This window comes from Heterocephalus glaber, unplaced genomic scaffold (genome assembly GCF_053883595.1).
Source record: "Heterocephalus glaber isolate CG9 unplaced genomic scaffold, H.glaber_assembly_v1.0 deba00001688, whole genome shotgun sequence".
Classification (NCBI taxonomy): Eukaryota; Metazoa; Chordata; class Mammalia; order Rodentia; family Bathyergidae; genus Heterocephalus; species Heterocephalus glaber.
Genome location: NW_028258413.1, coordinates 5,556,251 through 5,575,194, shown reverse-complemented (window position 1 = coordinate 5,575,194; position 18,944 = coordinate 5,556,251). Strand labels below are relative to the sequence as shown.

The 18,944-nt window shown below is 40.9% G+C and overlaps 1 protein-coding gene across 6 annotated transcripts in view; it reads left to right on the top strand.

Annotated features, from left to right (window-relative positions):
- The window catches only part of Gstcd (glutathione S-transferase C-terminal domain containing), a 117,438-nt gene extending 114,585 nt beyond the window's left edge, over positions 1 to 2,853 (top strand). For all 6 annotated transcript variants that reach the window (XM_013066074.3, XM_004866247.3, XM_004866248.3 and 3 more), the window contains one exon: positions 1,369 to 2,853. In XM_013066074.3, coding sequence (XP_012921528.1) covers positions 1,369 to 1,505 — 137 coding nt within the window. In that variant the 3' untranslated portion in view covers positions 1,506 to 2,853. The remainder of the gene's footprint in view (positions 1 to 1,368) is intronic.
- The last annotated feature ends 16,091 nt before the right edge of the window (positions 2,854 to 18,944 follow it).

The following is an 18,944-nucleotide window of genomic DNA, read 5'->3' as shown; positions in this document are numbered from 1 at the left end:
CTCATACATAATGAAAAAGAAAAAATTAATGACCAGACTGGGATCAAAGCCAAGGGTAAATGAGCTGAAATACAAGCCCAGGGTGGGTCCTGACAGAATGTAGAGCATCCCACTCTGACAGAGAACGTTTCAATTTAAACTAAAAGGTAGATGGGGAACATTTACAGATATCCTGAAGGAGGACAACATTTTGAGGGGAAAGGAATATCAGCCATGTAGCTGTTGATGAAGAGGTGACGGTTTTGCTTGAGTGGAAGTCTAGACCTCTCCTTCCATATCATGGTTTCTCACACAGTTCATTCTTTACAGCACGGTCCTTTTAAGGACACACATAACATCAACATTTTAAATCTGAGTCTCCACCAGTTCTCACCACTGCGTTCCCCTTCCACAGTACTTTTTTTTTCTATAAGGATTCTACCTTCCACAGAAGTTTTCTATTTCATTTATCTGTCTCCACTTCCAAAGTCATTTTAGTATAGCAGTTTCCCTGTCACTCAAATAAATTACTGTATTTAAATAATGTTCAGCCATTATTATAATTATTGAGGAAAAAAATCAAATGAATGCAGTTCTGCATAGTCTGTAACCTTTCCAAGAGGATGAGGAAACTTACATGTTGAATTAAGAGCAATTGAAAGTATGAAAGTAAACCATGGCTCTGCATACATTCAGCCCCAAATCATTTTCTTCCTGAGCTACTTTTCAAGTTTGATGCTTGTGTTTGCCAAGGGAAAACAAATTAACCGCTTTGCTTGCTAGTCAGGTTTCCTCTTACCTTTCTGAAAGACTGCCAAAGAAATGAGTATCACTATTTTGTAGGGGTGGGGGAGATCTGAGAAATTAAGAGTATATTGCACTCAGCATTACTTGTCTACCTGAAATCATCATCACACAATTAAGAATTTCCTCAACTATTTTCCAGTTCTTATTTCTTCATAGTCCAGAAAAACTCCAGGTGGAAAATGTCTTTCAGATGGCTCTTTGTCAGCAAGTTACTTTAGATATTCTCAAAGACAGATTTTTCTCACAATGTTATAAATGATGCAATTTTATAGGAACACAGAGGGAAAGTTTTCAAAGGGCTTTTAACCACTGTAGAAAATGGAATCTATAGTTCTAATTTGAGATTTATTTATTCATACAGTTGAAAAGGTTAACCTTCTTTATGGGCACAGATAAATCTTTGCAATGTGTATTTGTAACTGCCTTCCCTCCATATTGATCAAGAACTAACTTGAAAGCAACTTAACAGGGTTTCCACAGCACTTGGGGATTTTGTCACTGTGTAGACAGACAACCTTAGACAAACTGAAATCTCCCTGCCAGCGGAAGAGCATCTCATGGTGCCGTCTGCCTGTGTTTCAGGAAAACAGTGCATGTGCCTGGTGGATTTGGACCGAGCGAGAGCTGCAGAAGAGCATGGCTACTCTGTCCAAGTGATATCCATGGAGCCGGAGAGCTGCTCCCCCAAAAATAACATGATCGTGGGAGTCCCCATGTAAGATGTGATGCACGTGTGTGGATGATTTCCCACTGGCCTCAGGGTAAAAGCCCAGGGGCATCCAGGAGGTTCCTGACGTACCCAGAAGCAGCACTAGCCATCCTGGGCCTGTAGTGCTTAGGGAGGAAACAATGGAAATCCCAGGAGAAAGGCTGCCTGCCTGGGGCACACTATAAGCTCCTTATTGATGATTGGGACTGCTGGCTTCATGCCGAGAACACCCTGAAACCTCAGCTGCCAAAAAAAATAATGCCACTGAGGGCCCAGTACTGGAACAGCAGTGCACTTCTCAATTCATAAGCCTTGCCTGAGCTTGCCAATGTCATGTTCGGTCCCAAATAATGTACTTGCAGCCTTTATTTTATAATCACTGAGGTAGTCACACATGGAAACTGAAACTAAACTCAGTGGACGTTTTGTGTATTTTATATTTTTAATGTACTTTTTCTATTATTTTTTTAAATCTAGAAAGGTATAGCATGGTTATTTTTAAGCTGGGGTTAGTTGAACTTTTGTATATCATTTAGTATAGTCCTTTTAAGTTAAATTACCAAATAAGATCACTCCTGGTTTAAACATTTTATGTGGAGAGAATTATGTGTTCATAAATTCTAACCAAATTGTAAATACACTGTTTACTTAATTCAACTTTATAAAAGATAATTTGGAATCCGGTATTTTTAAGACCCTGGCCTACATTTTTCTGAAGATACAAAATCTTATTTGAATAATCCTGCCTAAATTCTTCTTTTTTACCAGCCACCATTTTTAGAGGTGGCATATCCTCTCTCCCATGCTATTTACTTAACTTTATGTGTCCTGAATCATTCCATGTAAGATTTCACTGGTTTTGATGATTCTAATCCCTATGTGATGCATACCCTAAGAAGATAAGTCTTTGTCCATCACCAAGGGCTTATAGGGCAGTATGGATGGGGAAGGGGGGTTTTCTAGTCTTATTTTGCGAGATAAAATTTAAGAAAATAATTACCCATTAGCTCTGAGAATTTTAGCCATTTGTGTCTACAGATACAACATGCTTTTTTATCCTGAATTTTTTAAAATAATGGAGATATAATTTATGTACAACAAAGTAACAGATTTTTAAGCGTTTTATTTGAAAACTTTTGGCAACTGTATATACCCACAAAACAGCCATTAAATAAAATGCCTAATATTTCCATTATGTATTGTAAGATATGTGTACAGAGAATATTTCCCCAGTCTATGACTTATACTTATTTTTACAATGAATGTTCTGATATTGATGAAATGAAATTCATCTTTCTTCTTTTATGTTACCTATTTCCTGTGCCCTCTCTAATAAATCTTTACTCATCCTAAGATTAGGAAGATCTCTCCTTTTTTTGTTGTTGTTTTTTTGCTTCTTGGGTTTTTTTTGTAAAACTTCACGGCCCTAGATTTTTATAGTTAATTCTGTGATCTGTCTGAAATCATTATTCACATATAGAAGTAGGCATATATTAGGGAATATATACTTATTTCAGCCCTCTTGTTAAAAAATCTTTTCCTCTACCTGCTGAATTGACTTGATGCTTCAGGTAAAAATCAATGGGTGTAGTTATGAATCTATTCCTAAATTCTCTGGTCTGTTCCATTAATCTGTTGGTCTTGATTGCAAAAGCTTTATAGTAATCCTGAAAATCAGGTAGTTTGCTTCCAATTTTCATTTTCTCTAGATTGTTTTGGCTGTTCTAGATTCATTATATTTCTACATAAACCTTAGAATTAGCTTTTAATTCCCCTCCCTCAAAAGACAAAAAAAAAAAACCCTGCTGGGATTTTTGATATTTTCACTTTAAATCAGTTTGGGAAAACTGAACGTCTTAACAATATTGGATTTTCTAGCCTTGAATATAATGTGTCTTTCCATATATTTAAGGTCTCCTGTAATTCATTTCAGCCGTGCTTTGTAATTTTCAGGGTAGAGGGTTCATTTCATTTATTACTTGATGGTGTGTGAGCTGTTAACTCTGAGCTTTACCTTGCTGTCCCCCGTACCCGGAAGAGCCCACAGCATAGTGGGGCAGCGGGGGAGCCTCCCCGCGGAGTCCTCTGCTCCCCAGCGCTGGGAATAGATACGGTGTTGTGCTTCTCTGGGGTCTGGACTTTTTTGTGTAAATCTCTGCCAGGCCTCCTTCCTGCCAGAGCAAATAGAAGGGGCTTGGTGCAGGCGGCAGGAAGAGCATGGTGAGGACAGAAATCTCAGCGAGTGACCCGGGCTCACCCGCACCCTCCTTCCCCACAGCCAGGCTCTAATCCTGTGAGAAACCAGGCTCCCCTTGTGTGAACCTGAGACAGCTCAGAGAACCAGGGTCCTAATTATTAGTGGCTAAACTACCTTATATCTTATTTAGAGAGGCCCATTTCACTCATATTAGGAATCAAAACATTTCCAGCCACACACATCAATACTTAAATATTTAGTCGCTTGCTGAAGATTTTTGCTGCTGGGATTACCCACCTCAATTCTCCATAGAAAATTGCAATTGTACAGAAACCATTTTTTTCGTTGATGTTCATAAGGAAATTAAAGTTATGTGCCTGAGAAGTTATCACAGTAAAGAAGTCATACAAAGAAAACTATACATTTTTAAATTACAATCTTAAAAACTAGCAGAATGCATTGGGATTTGAGGATGGAATATTTTAATTACTCAAGAAATATCTGTGTTGTAGAACAGCTATAAGATGTGGCTAAGCAAAAAGGAAAAATGTAAATCCTGCCAAACAGAAAGAAGAAAATAAATTAAATTCAATGTGTTAACACTTTGTTGTGTACCTTCCTAGCATTTTTTTCTTTTTTTCTTGTGTGTTGGTTCTGGTTATTAAACCTATGGCCTCACATGTGCTAGGCAAGTGCTCCACCACTAACTATATCCTGAGCCCCATCAGGCTCTGTTTTACTTACACACACACACACACACATACACACACACACAGACACGATATCTTTATTCAACAAACACTAATAGTACGGAGCTTAGTATTTGCTCTTCACGAATAACAATTCATTTCATCTTTTAGGTCATTTCATCCTCACAGTGACCCTGCAAGCTTGATACCAGTAGCACATAATTCCATTTTACAGAAACCAAGTCTAAGGTTCCGGAGTAAAAGCAGACCTGGACTTGAACTCAGTCAGTAATTGGCAGCTCTTTGGCAATCCTGTCAGTCCAGACTGCCTGGGATGAACTAGGACAACACTGTCTCAGTGCCCTTACATAAGAAAGATGGATTTTTTCACTCACAGGACATATTGTCCATCTTTCTATGCTATCCACATTACCTTCACACAAGACCCAGCCTGATGAAGCAGCCTCTATCAGGAGCATAACTGGTTTCATTGCAAGGAAAAATAGGCTGCAGACTACCAGAGATCAATTAAAGATTTAGCCCATATGTGATGCATCTCACTCTTCACTGAGTTGGCCAGACAAGGTGGGACCAGCTAAAGGGAAAGTTTCAGGGTTAGGGTATTGGCTTTCTCCCATTGTACAGAGTCAGGGAAAAGGCGGAAAAGAACAGAAGAAAGGCCCTGTTCCAGTTTAGACCGATCCTGAGCGCCATGGCCTTGGGGTAGAGCTTTCTATCAACTCCATCTAAGAGAAGGGCGCGTGCCACAAGCATTTCCTGTTACTACTCTGTGGGCTCACAGTTACTCTTGGAAAGGAATCTTCCAAAAACACTCAGAGGAGTTGTTTGCTGTTCCATAAGGTCAGAGAAACATTAAATGGCGTTTCAAATTCGCAAATTCTGCCTCATACATTAAAGTGCTTGATCCACAATGCCAAATAGTCCTTTATGAAGGTTCCAGTTCACACTCCCACAAGGGATACACCAGTGTGTATTTCCCTGCACTCTTAATCATCATAGGCATTATCACAATTAAAAAAAAAAACTTGGCCAACTTGATCAGCAAAAACATTTTGCTTTTGATTTTCATTTTTAAAATTATGATTTGATACTTTTTGTATGCTTATTGGCCCTTTATAGTCTGAGTGGCCTGCTCAATCATCATTTATTTAATTTTAATCAACAAATTTATAGAATTTTGAGACCAGATATTGTGTTTATGTTCTTTGCTAATTTTTCATTTTGTACTTTCATCTTTTACATAAATTAGTAAAGGTTTACTTCCAAATCAAGGACGTGTTGGTTACATTTTTTTAAAGTAGGTTTTTGTGTTTTGCTATTAGAAAATTCAAAATATGCACGTTTATATATGTCACTCTTTTCCTTCTGGTTTCTGCTCAGAAATGTTTTTTTTCTACCCACTGATTCTTGTTGTTTTGTTTTATTTTTGAAACAGAGTCTTATTATGTAATTCGGGCTGGCCTTGAATTCACTATGTAGCCCAGGCTGGGTTCGAACTCACAGCGATCCTCCTGCCTTAGCCTCCAGAGTGCTGGAATGACAGGTGTGCACCACCAGGCCCAGCTCCCACTGACTTTTAAAACTCATATTTTTGATATTTTAATTTTTAATAGCTTTAGCTTTTCCATTTAAATCTTTATAACAGCAAGAATTTCTTTTGGTGAGTGGTTTGAGATAGAAATCTAGTATTACTTTCTATGTTATTACTTTATACAATATTATCATGGTTTGTGTCTAGATGTTCCCCCAAAGCCTCATGTGGTCAGAGGCTATTTTGGAGGTGTCTGAATCTATAGTGTGTGATTTATTCATGGTGGGGCTAGGCCCGAGGGCACTAGGATTAAGGGCGTGAGTGCTGCATGCCTGCCCTAAATAGTCTGAAAAAGATAAAAGGGACAGAAAGACACTGTGAAGGTCCATTGTTGCTTTTGCTACCCTGTGGGTGCCATGAACCGTTTCTCCTCTGCGACGCCCCTCTGCCATGTGCCACTCTGCCTTGGAGCCGGCTGATTATGGGCTGAAACCTCCACAAAGTTTGAGCTAAATGGCGACTTGTTCCCCTTTAACTTTGGGTGTCAGGTATTTGTCTCAGCAATCAGAGAAAAGTAACTAAAACAGAAATTTGGTACCAAAGCAGTGGGGTCATTGCTGTGACATCATCTGATCAGGTAGCTCAAGAGCCTTTGGAACTTGCTTGTGGAAAGAGGAAGAGTTAAGAAAAGTTCAGAGATGCCAGCTGAAGAAGTAGGGCTGGAACACCTTAGGCTGTTCTGCATGGGAGATTCTGCTCGGAGCTCAGAATACCAGAAAGCCGGTAAAGACCAGGCTCAGGAGGTTTCTACTGGGAAGAAGGGCTGCATTGGCTGCTGGATTCCAGACAGTGTGTGTTATGGCTTGGCAGAAAGTTTGTCTGCATTTTGCTCATGTCCAGAGACTTTGCCTGAGACTGAGATCAAGGGCAGCAGACTAATTAATCTAGCAGAAGAAATTTCAAGGCACTCTAATGTTGAGGCAGTGGCATGGCTACTGTTGGGGGCTTTTAGCCAGACTTATGTTGAGAATCAAGAACAAAGAGCCCAGCAGAATGATTTAAAATGTTTGGAGTTTGGCCCGAAAGGAAGCTCCAGTAAAGATGTGGACTGCAAAGTTAGAGCACAGGAAATATTGATTGCTGAGAAGGAACAGGAAAATAGAAAAGATGGGCTGAGGGCATCACAGGAAGCAACAGGATTCTACCCTTTGCAGCCTCAAAATTGCAAAAGTGAAAGACTTTGCTTTGAGAAGAAAGCCCCAGAGCACCATGTTCCAGAATGGTGGCAGCCTAGAGAATTTATTCCTGGGACTTGGATTCAGAGTGCTCAGCATTCGACCCCTACAGCCAAGAGAGAGGGAAGACTGGCTACTACCACTCTAGCTGGCAGCAGACCTTGGCATCATCCATGTGGTGCTGGTTTTAGGTGCAGGCAAAATGGAAGAGTTGTGGAGTTCAAAGGCTTCCACCCAGACTTCAGAAGAAGGCCTGAGAGGCTGGGCAGTGTGCCCCTGAGAGGGCAGTGTGTGAAGCTGTGAGTGTGAGGCTGGAGGTGAGTGGAGACCCCAGAAGTGTGGAGAAGCCAGGATCATGGATCGTCTGAGGAAAGTGCAAGGAGGGAGCAGAGCTGGCCCCAGAGAGAAGCCATGGGAACCACCAGAAGTGCCATAGGGACAGAGCCATCCAAGCCCTTTGGATGCTGGAAATGGAACTGTGGGATTTAATGTTTGCCCTGCTGGATTTTGGACTTGCTTTGGGCCCATTCCCTTGTATCTCCCTGTTTGTGACTTTTGGAATGGAAATGTCTGTCTTGTGCCATTGAATGTTGGAAGTGTTTGACTTTCTTTTCGTTTGTGCAGGGGCTTGCAGCTAAGAGGTTGCCCTAAATCTCAGAGGAGACTTGAGACTTGGACTTTTCAGCCGTGCTGAGACTGTTAGGACTTTGGCAACTCTTGGAGATGGACTAAATGCCTTTTGCATAAAGGGACGTGCATGAGTCTCTGGGGACCCAGGGGCAGAATGTTTTGGCTTGTGCCTAGATGTCCCCCCAAAGCCTCATGCAGTTGTAGGTGGGGCTCTTTTTAAGGTGCTGAATCTAGAATGTGTAATGCTGGGATTAAGGCCGTGTGATTACTAAACCACGTGAGTGATTGGTTTCGCACCACCCTAATCTTGGTAGTCTGGATAAAATAAAAGGGGCAGAATGACTCTGTTAAGGGCCCTTATTTCCTTTGCTACCTTGTTTTTCCTCTGCGATGCCTGTTTGCTATCCCTGTCTTGGAGCCAGCCAACTATGGGCTGAAACCTCTGCAAACTGTGAGCTAAATAAACCTCCCTCCCCCCAAAATTAATTATTTAAATAAATAAAATAAACTTTTCCCCCTTTAATTTTAGGTGTCAGATATTTTGTCTTAGCATCAAGAGAAAAGTAACTAACACAAATACCATTATAAAAAGCTGGCTTCTTCCTGTTGAGACACTTTCATCATGTATTAAGTATATACTTAGCACTTCCTTCATTTTTTACTGTGTTCTTGTATCTGAACTGCACCCACTAAATTATTGCAATGTTATATTACACTAAATTAAATGTAATAATTATATATTAAATCACATAATTTATATTAAATTTTGTTAACTAGTGAGCTGTTTCAAGGTGGGTAATAGATTGGTTTTTTGTATATTTTTAAATTAATTTTATTGGTACACTTTTGATATACATAATGATCACATTTGTCATAGGGAATTTGTACCTGCACATAATATATCTCAATTTTTGTTTTTTTCCCCCATTCCCTTCCCCTATCTTCAACACTTCTTCCCCTTTTATTTACAAAAGCTTTGTTTCCATGGAATCCATATAATCTTCTTGATGACTTTTTGCATTCTGTTTTATTGAGGATTTTTACATTTATGTTCACTAAGAAGATTGACCTCTATTTCCCCTTCTTGGTTGTATCCTTTTCTGGTTTTGGTATCAGGGTGATGCTTGCTTCTAGGAATGAATGTGGGAGTATTACTTTCCTTTCAATCTCATTAAAGAGTTTGAGGAGGAGTGGCATTATATCTTCACTAAATTTCTTGTGGAATTCAACAGTGAATCCGTCAGGACCTGGGCTTTTTTTTTGCTGGTAGTTTTAAAATTATGCCTTCAATTTCATTGACTTATGTTGTGTTTTTTAGAATTTTTATATCTTCTTGATTCAGCTTTGGGAATTCGTATGTATCTAGGAATCAATCCATTTATTCTGAGTTTACCATCTTATTAAAGTACATGTTCTCAAAATAGATATTGATAATCTTCTGGATTTCTGCAGAATCTGTTGTAATTTCACCCGTTTAATTCATAATTGTATGGATTTGAGTCTTTTCTGCTCTTTTTTTTAATAAGGTTGGCTAAGACTTTGTCCATTTTATTTAATCTTTCAAAGAACTAACTCTTCGATTCATTGATTTTTTTTGTATTGTTTTCTTAGTCTCAGTTGCATTAAATTCTGCTCTGATCTTTATAATTTCCTCCCTCAAATGAGCTTTTGGCTTGACTTACTCTTCATTTTCTAGAAGCTAGTTATTTATTTGATCTTGTTCTCTTTTTCTGATAAGGGAACTCTTTGCTATAAATTTTCCTCATATGACTTCTTTCATTGTATCCCATAACTTCTTATATGTCATTTGGGGATTATCATTTAATTGTAGAAACTGTCTAATTTCTTCTTTAATTTCATCTGTGACCCATTGATTGTTCAGAAGAGTGTTATTTAATTTCCATGTGTTTATATAGTTTTTGTAATTTCTTTTGCCATTGGTTTTCAGTTTCATTGCACTATGATCTGGTAATATGCATGGTATAATTTCAATTCTTGGGGCTGGGGATTTAGCTCAGTGGTACTGCTGCCTGCCTCGAAAGCACAAGGTCCCAAGTTTGATCCCTGGCAAAAAAAAAAAAAAAAAAAAAAAAAAAAAGAAAGAAAGAAAGAAATTCTTTCACATTTACTTAAACATGTTCTATGAGCCAGTATGGTCTATTCTGGAGAAAGTCCCATGTGCTGCTGAGAAGAATATGTGTTCCACCTTAATGAGGTGGAATACTCTGTAGGTCCATTTGTTCAAAGGTTTGGTTCAGCTCTAATATTTATATGTTGATTATTTTTTTGTCTACTTGATCTATTTGTGACGGTGGGTTATTGAGGTCTCCCATTACAATTCTCTTGGTGCTTCTCTGATTTTTTCATATCTATTAGTGCTTGATGTATGCAGTTGGGTGCACTGGCATTTGGTGCATGTATATTTATGATTGCTACTCTTCCTCTTGGATTGTTCTCTTAACAAGTATGTAGTGACCTTTGTCTGTTCTGATCAGTCTTGGCTTGAAATCCACTTTTTCTGCAAATAGAATAGTTACCCCTGCTTTTTTTCTGGGTTCCTGTCACATGGAATATTGTTTTCTATCCTTTGACTTTCAGTCTATGAATTTCTTTTTGAGTTAAATATGTTTCTTGTATGCAGCATATTGTTGGATCTTGTTTCTTGATCCATTCTGCCAATATTTCTTTTGATGATTAATTGAGACCATTTACATTGGCTAGAACTGATGGGTATTGACTTATCCTTGTCATAACATTTTCCTGTTGTTGGTTCCTTTCCCCTCTGTTTAATTGTTTGCCTTGCCTGATGGATTCATTCTACTGGGATTCATGGAATTATTGTGCTCTTTGTCTTTTTCTAGAATATCCTTCAGAGCTTTTTGGAGTGCTGATTTGGTGGTCATGAATTTCTTCAGGTGTCCTTTATCATGGAAGTATCGTATTTCTCTATCAATTTTGAAAGATAATTTTGCAGGGTACATCAGTCTGGGTTGGAGGTTGTTTTCTTTTAGGTCTTGAAATACTTCACTCCAAGCCCTCCTTGACTTAAGGGTTTGTGTTGAGAGGTTAGCTGTGATTCTGATGGGTTTTCTTTTATAGGTGATTTGTTTCTTTTCTCTAACAGCTTTTAATATTCTGTTATTGTGTTGAATTTCTAGAATCTTACCTGTTATATGCCTCAGTGTAGTTTTTCTCTGATTATGGCTAATTGGAGTTCTATATGCCTCACTTATCTGTATGTCACATTCTTTTTCCTTTCTTGGGAAATTTTCTGCTATTACTTCTGTGAACAGGTTTATTATGTCCTTTGCAGTTTCTTCTGATTTTTTATTGATCCTGATTAATCTTAGGTTACTCTTCTTTACATCATCTCACAACTGTTGGATTTATTTTTTGTGGTGCCTTGCTATTTGTAAGAAGTCTTTCATTTGGTGGTTGCTAACCTTGAACCTGTCTTGTAGGTCTGATATTCTGTCTTCACATTTGTTGATTCTGCTGTGTATACTTTCAATAGAATTTTTAATCTTCTGGATATCTGTTCTATAGAATCCAGTTCTTTCCTATGTTGGGCATTCATGGTTTTTATCACTTTCCTAAGCTCCTCTTTTTTTTAATCTGTATTTATGCTACATTTATTAACCATGCCCTTCATTATGGTCACATCTGTTTAGTGAACTATAATTATTTCTGATTTGTTTTTTTTCTAGAGCCTCATTCATCTGCTTTGCTACATCTGTTTATACTATTTCAGAAAGTCCAGCAGGGTGGCTTTTGATTTCTTCCACCTCAGTGCCCTCTAGATGTGAGCTCAAGGTATGGGGTTGCATCTTGCTTCTGTGTTTCCTCATTTTCTTTTTTTTAAATTTGTTTTCTGCATTGATCTTTTTAAATTGCCTATCAAAAGGTAGCTTTGTTATTAGTACTAGATCTCTTTAGGAAATGACTACTTTTCAAAGATGTCTTCTATGTCTTCTAGCTGGCTTTTGGCTTGTGAGTCTGGCCTGAGAGATTTGTTAGGGACTGAAGGTTGCAGTCTGTTTGGCCTGGCACCCAGTTCTTTGGTACTGGACTATGGTATTGTTTATGATCCTCAGACAATCTTGGTATTGGCATACAAGCAAAAACAACTGAACACAACAACTATTTCGCTTCAGCTAAAGAAGTACAACTAGTGTAACATTAGCATCAAGCACAGTCCAGAAAATCTTAAACTATAATAACTATTAATTTGCCACTTTAACCATAGGTACAGGCTTTATAGTTATATAACAGAATCTAAAACCAATCAAATTATATAGAATAAAAATCACTTAGAGCAATTTTACCCTCAGGGGAGAGAATTTAAAATGGATTAAAAGCAAGGAAAGGATGATTACTCAGGTTTGAGAAACTGGTAAAGAAGATATGAGCGAAAGAGGGAAGAAAAAAACAACAAAGCAAAGCAAAATAAACTAAACACAATGTTCACACTCATGAAAAAAAAACAAAAAGAGATGAGGAAAGAACGATCAAAACCACAAATAAAAAAGAAAAGAGAAATTTTCTGTGACTTCAAGCCTGTGGCCATCTTCTGGCGCCTGCAGCTCTGAGGCGGTGCCCAGGTCGGGGACAGGCCTGTGCTGGGTAACCCCAGTGAGGCTGCGGAGGTGCTTTCTTTCAACTCCACAGCACAGGCTGATGCTGGCCTCTGGCTATGGGGCTGGGTCCTGAGTCTTCCCTGCATGTGTCACTCACCCAGTTGCTGTGGGATTCCAGCTCTGGGAGCCTGAGACAAAGCCAAGCACGGCTGCTCTGAGTCCTGGGTTCAGGTGCCCCTCCCTCAACAGCAACCGACCAAGCAGTCTTTCCAGGGACACGGCTCTTGCCTGGACTGCAGTCACTGGCCGGCTCTTGCAGCACACAACATCCACTGCTCTGCTGCTCGGGTTTCTCGCTGGAGGCCTCGACTCACCCGTCCTTGCTGTCCCTCTAGATGGCCTTCTCCCCGTCACGCCCCAAGTTGAGGGGTAGGGGTACAGTTTGCCTCCTCTCTGTACCTGGGCTGTCTCCTCGCTTCCTCTGCAGGCTCCAACTTTTCCTTCAGACCTTTCCTGAGTCCCGGGAATCCACCTCCCTCCTTCCTCTCTTCTCCAAGTTGTAATTTTTCAATGCTTGGATTCCAAATCTTGGAGAGGTTGGCTTGTTGTTGCTAACCGCTCCGCTATCTTCCTGGAAGTCCACTAATAGATTCGTGACCTGAGATATGGAGAATGGGTGAACCTTCCCCAGTAAATTGTCCCAGTTTTTAAAACAGACATAATTTTCCTGGAGAGAGGAACAATAGTTTCAGTTAAATTTTCAAAAAGATTCTGACCCAAAATAACATTATGTATCACTGATCTCTAAAGGAAGCAAAACGTTTGCTTTCCATTACTATAGCAACTGCCTGGGTGACAAGGGAAGAGGGATGTGGGGCTCACGGCCTGCTCTGGGCCTGTGGCAGCACAGCTCGGCAGAGGAAATCGCTGACCTTGTGGCCGGGATGCAAGAGAGGAGAGAGGGGCCCAGAGTCGCCTGAGGGCCACCCCCAGTGACCCAGAGATCTGCTAAGCCCCATCACCTCTCAAGGGCACCATGCTGGGGACCAGGCCTTGACCAGGGTGGGTGGGTGAGCGTCAGGATCCAGGGGACAGCAACACCACACCAGTCTCGCGTTTGGCACTGACAAATTCGCCAAACATTGAAACCTTTCCAATATCAACAACAAAAGACTCACTCTTTCCTTTTGTAGGGCTCCTCTTTCATAGCTCTTTTATTAAAAAGCTAGATTCTGTCCATTGTGTGTTTGTTTGCCTTCAGGCCTAGTTTATCAGATGTGAATAACGACAGCATATTATCAAGTAAGGAAACAAAGTCAGCAGCAAGCAGAAGACTAAATTTACAGGATGAGTCACCTAAAGGTCCTGCAATTTTCCATAGCGTGAGTCAGATGCTCTGTTCGTTGCTGTCTCCTGCCAGCAGCATTTGTGCCCAACTGCAATATGCAAGCCCAGTTACTCTGTCACCCCACAGTACACTTACATTTACGTATACGTTCACGATGTCTTCCTTGCTGGAAACTAAGCTTTAAGCAGTCTGTTGGTCCAGCATTGCATTTTCAGTATTTAAGTCAGTGTCAGGCAGAGAGTAGGAATTCAACAGACTTAGAATGAGTCATATGCGTCTTAACCCATGTCTTAAATTTCATATTGGCTTGGTTTGCATTGCTTTTGTTTTGTTCCACGTCCTTAAAACACATTTGTCCAATCCAGTGCTACAGCATGCTAAGCAACACCAGTCACCGCCTTGTGTCATCTGAGCAGTGCACATAGAGAGGATACTGTTCAGTTATTTTCCCTGCTCATGAAGGAGAAGGCAAAAGAGAACAAGCTCAAGCTTAAGTGAGGAGAGAAGGCTCTACCCAGTGCTGGTTTGGTATTCACCGCTGTACACCTGTCTCAGCATACAGCATGGCTCACACTAGGTGTGTAGTATTTGTTGGATGAGATATACTGAGTGATCATCCAGGAAATAAAACAACAGGATGTAGATTACAGGGTGCGGAGGGGTGGGGGCCATTGCTTTGTCACGAGAGCATCTTCAGTTGGAACGCGAAGTATGCCCCTAGGGTCAGTGCCATCAGCCTGTGTCTCAGTCGGAGGGGACACGGGCAGGCTTTGGAGTCCTGGGCACTGATTTTCCTGCCAGATGTTTTCTCCTTTGCAGGTAACAGATGTCCCAGTATAAGTGTGGAAAGTAGCACATACTTTGTTGAGAATAGCAACTTAATCCCTTAACAATTTCTCGGTAATCGGGACAAATAAGCCAGAACTTCTCAGGTGTACAGGAGAGCTGTCCTGGGACTAAAAGTGTACCGTGGACAGTTAAAACTGTTGTTTATATGCATAAAAAACTAAATTTACTAAATGTAAAATAGTAATCCAGTGCATTTTGTGCATAATCAAGTCTTCTTCACTGAAAATTTGCCAATGGTCATCTCATTCATTTCTCTGATTCAAACTTACTATTTGTCCTGCAGCTGGCTTTGAGTTTCCTGAGACTAGACATGGGGAGGCACATCCCTGGGCACAGAGCAGCGGGCCTCCCGCTGCAGCACAAGCCGATGGTGTGGACACTTGGAGCAGCCTGTTGTCCGGGGCCACATCTGTGTCCGAATCCGGACAAGCAGATGCCGAGGCAGCATCTGTGAGTGTATTTGGGGAAGGAAAAGGAGACAGAGGGAAGCAGGAAAGTGTCCACGCCAGTGACCCTCCCAACATTCTCCCTTCTTCCCGGGAATGCCTCTTCAGGTTATTTCTGGGATTGTCTGACTGGGAATAACTCATATAACCAAAGTACTAATTTCAAAACCTTTATTACATTAAATTATTAAATATCCCGAGAAAGTCAAGTCAATCTGATTTTTAAAGGCATGCAGAACAAAAGCTTGGACCTCCTTTCTCCGTAAATCTTTGGTGTATTTTTCTGATCTCACTGCAGAGAAATTCTGTTTCAGCCAAATTCTGCATGTTACACAGAAATGCATCGCAGGTTCTTGTATTAAGGGCAAGAGACGACAGCGTGGGGCGACTCCCCTTGCTTTCAGTTGTTAAGTCAGTAAGTGGCGCTTCCTTCAAAAGCACTGCCCTCAGCGTGCTTGCTATGGTTCGTAGAGTAGGGTTGGAATTGTCACCAGACTGAACAATCCCCATTCTCCTGTTTGAGTCTGGCTTCCTGAGGCGCTCAGCATTCCCAAGGCGCCCTTCCTCTCCGGGCATGACGCCCACCTCCTCTTCTGCATCGTTGCTGAGCTTCTCCGTGCCTGGACAGAGTGAAGAACGTTGGGAACTCGCGTGGTCACCTAACTCGGGTGAGTGTGGGTACCTGGCAGAGGGGCCTGCGCTTTTGTGCTCCCTCCAGACAGTCTCGACTGTTCTTGCCCATTTGCTCTGGCATCTAAAATGAAGACCTGCTCGTCATGTTCCATGGAAGCCTGGAGGGATTTTTATTGGAGCTGTGCTGGTTTAGAGATTAATTGGGAAGAATTGCCAGCCTCGTCTTATTCCTGACAGTTGTATACACAAGCAGCTCATTCAAGTCAGTTCTACCATAAATAGATTTGCCAGTTTAGGCAAATCCCTTTTTTATACCCATTGATCATCTGTTTTTTCTCCATTCCATGTTTTCATGAAGTTAATTGTATTCATATATTTTCTAACGTTCAACTGTCATATTCTTGGAAAAGACTAAAATTGCTCAAGATAAGTTTTTCTCTAGTTACTAATATTTTTAATTTTATCTTTGTTCATGATGTTGTCATGAACATGTTTGTTCTGATGTTATCCTGATCTGCTTTCAAAATCAAGGTTATCCTAGCACCATTAACTGGCAAAAAAAAAATATTTTTTCTATTCTCTGGAGCTGCTTTTATAAGGTAGGGAGTGTGTGAATGTGAGTGTGTGTGTGTGTGTGTGTCTGTGTCTGTGTAGTTCGGGGCATTGAACCCAGGGAACACTGACATACGTTGCCAGCCTGTTTTATTGGATTCTGAAACAGGATCTCACTAAGTTGCCCAGTTACCCAGGCTGGCCTTAAATTTGAGATTCTCCTGCCTCAGCCTCAAGAGTAGCTGGGATTATAAGCATTTGCCACCATGTGCAGTGGATTATCCTTCTAGAATGCTTGACTCACTGGCCTGGAAAACCATCAGTATCTTTGGGATTGGGAGAATAGGTGTTAGATTGTAACATACTTATTAAGTTTCCTTGAAGATTATTAGTATATTCCAATTTTCCATTTCCCCTTGACTGCTTTGCTAAATTGTTTTTCTAAGGCATTGTCTGGGTTAACTCCTTTATTTCTTTATCTAGGATAAAGATTTTTAAAAAAGTTTTCAAAAACCTAGGCTGCTAACTGACTTTGAAAAACACTGCAATATTTTTGACCCTGCAGCAATTTGTGTTCTCACCGAATACTCCTGCTGTCTGGACTATATTTTTTAAATGATTGCCTCAGATGACTGAATCCAGATACATTAGAGCCATCCCTTTTTCTCGATCCGGTTAGCCTGACAGTGTCCGTTGCTCATGAAGACTTACTTGCTGGCAGCAACCAGCAAGGTGCTTGCAAGTTGTTTTCTTTGGCTAATTTTCAAATGCATGGCATTTATAGAATTTATATCGTATCATCTCAGTTCTTGAAGGATTTGACTGTGTCTATCAACAAGAATACTTTTCAAAATCAAATTTTAGAAATATGGCCATACAAACTACACAGCAGAATGAGAATCTGAGCAAGTTTTTAGAAGATGGATGCTGTGTTTGGCAGGCGTGGTAGAACCCAAGCACGGAGGGGCATCCTGTGCATTTCCCTGTCTCCTAGCTATAGAATGCACTAGAAGTTCATCTCGCTGGTGGGAAGTCTCATGGATGACTTTGATAATGGGCCGACACAACTGAAAGCTGCCAGTTGTTATCAGATACAAATTAAAAGATGATCATCAAGTGTGATGGGAAGGAGGGAGCGTGTGTGTGTGTGTGTGTGTGTGTGTGTGTGTGTGCGCTCAAGCGTCATCCCAGTTCATAGCTACTCTTGAAAGAACTGAATTATAGGTGGTCAAACTATTGCCCAAGGGCTAAAGCCAGCTCATAGGTTATTTTTACAAATAAAGTTTTATTGGAACACTGCCATGCTCCTTTGTTTACATGTTTTCCGTGGCTACTTTTGTATGACAAATGAGGAGCTGAGTGGAGATTGGCCCCTAAAGCTAAAAGTGGTACTCTTGCCTTTTAGTGAAACAGTTTGCTGCCCCATGAGTTATATCAGTAACTGTAAGTCAGTTATTAATTGAGGAAGTCAGAGAACAGCTTATTCTAGGACAAGTGTTCTTAAACTGGGTTTGTAATGGCTCTCTGGGGATCTGTCATTCCAGCAAAGGACTTGTATTATTTTTGTAAGTATGCTTTTCACAGGAGGACAGTCTGTGGGTTTCATCAGATTCTTGAGGGGGTCTGTGATGGAAAATGTGTCAAGAACTAATGCACTAGGCTAATACCATAGGGTAGAGAAAAAGGCAGCTCACAAGACTGACCCAAAGGTTTTTGGAAAGGATGGAAATGTTGTAAACTGTCAACTCAGGGAATATTATTTTGTATATGAAAAACTTTTATAACTCCAGTTATTCTAACTCATTTTCTTTACTGACTACTACATGTTGTTCATAACCTCATATTTTCACAACCTGGCCCCGGGGGGTACTAATCTTGCACTTTATAGGTGTACATAATAAGGCTCAAGTATGCATACTCTTGACAGTATCGCTACTAATATCAGAGTGAGGGTCTGAAACGGGTCCAATCCCTCAGACGGCAGCACAGAGCTTCCTGTCAGCAACTGACTGAGACATCAGGCCGGGCCATTGAGTGCCATGTCTAAGTTGGGAAGTCGTCAGTTGTCCCTCTGGGGACCTCACGGCTCCAGGCCCATCACTCCCTGGTTTATCACCCCGCCCTTCCTTCTGAAGCCGGATCCCTCCACAAGTGCAGTGTGGGTCTCCTGTCCTCGGGGAACCCACTGCCATTCGAGGTCTGGGGAAAATCTCCTCTCCCTTGGCCTCCTCAGCATCACCCCTCTGTCTCCTGTCTTCTCCTGGACACATAGCTTTGTCTGAGCTGCACTCTCAGACTGTTGGAAAGACAGAATAAGGTGTGGTCCTCAAGTTGCTTAGGCCCTGAGTAGACCCCTGTGCTAAAGCAGACAAACTTGCCCATTGCAGGGTGGTGAAAACAGTACAGTAACTGTAGGTGGGCAAAGAGAACCAAACTACAAATAAATTTCTAAGTACATTATCCTATGACAGTCTCACTTGCAATGAGAAGCCATTCAGTTCTTTGAGGAGGACAATGACTCATGAAAGTATTACTTAAAAAATGGGAAAAATCATGCACATGGTGGCACATGCCAACAACTTGGGAGGCTGAAGCAGGAGAATCACTTGAGCCTAGGAGTTCAAGCTCAACCCGGCCCACACAGTGAGACCTCCTCTCAAAAGGAAGGAAGGAAAAAAGGAGGGAAGGAAGGAAGGGGGAAGGGAGGGAGGGAGAGAGAAAGACAGAAAGAAGAAAAGAAG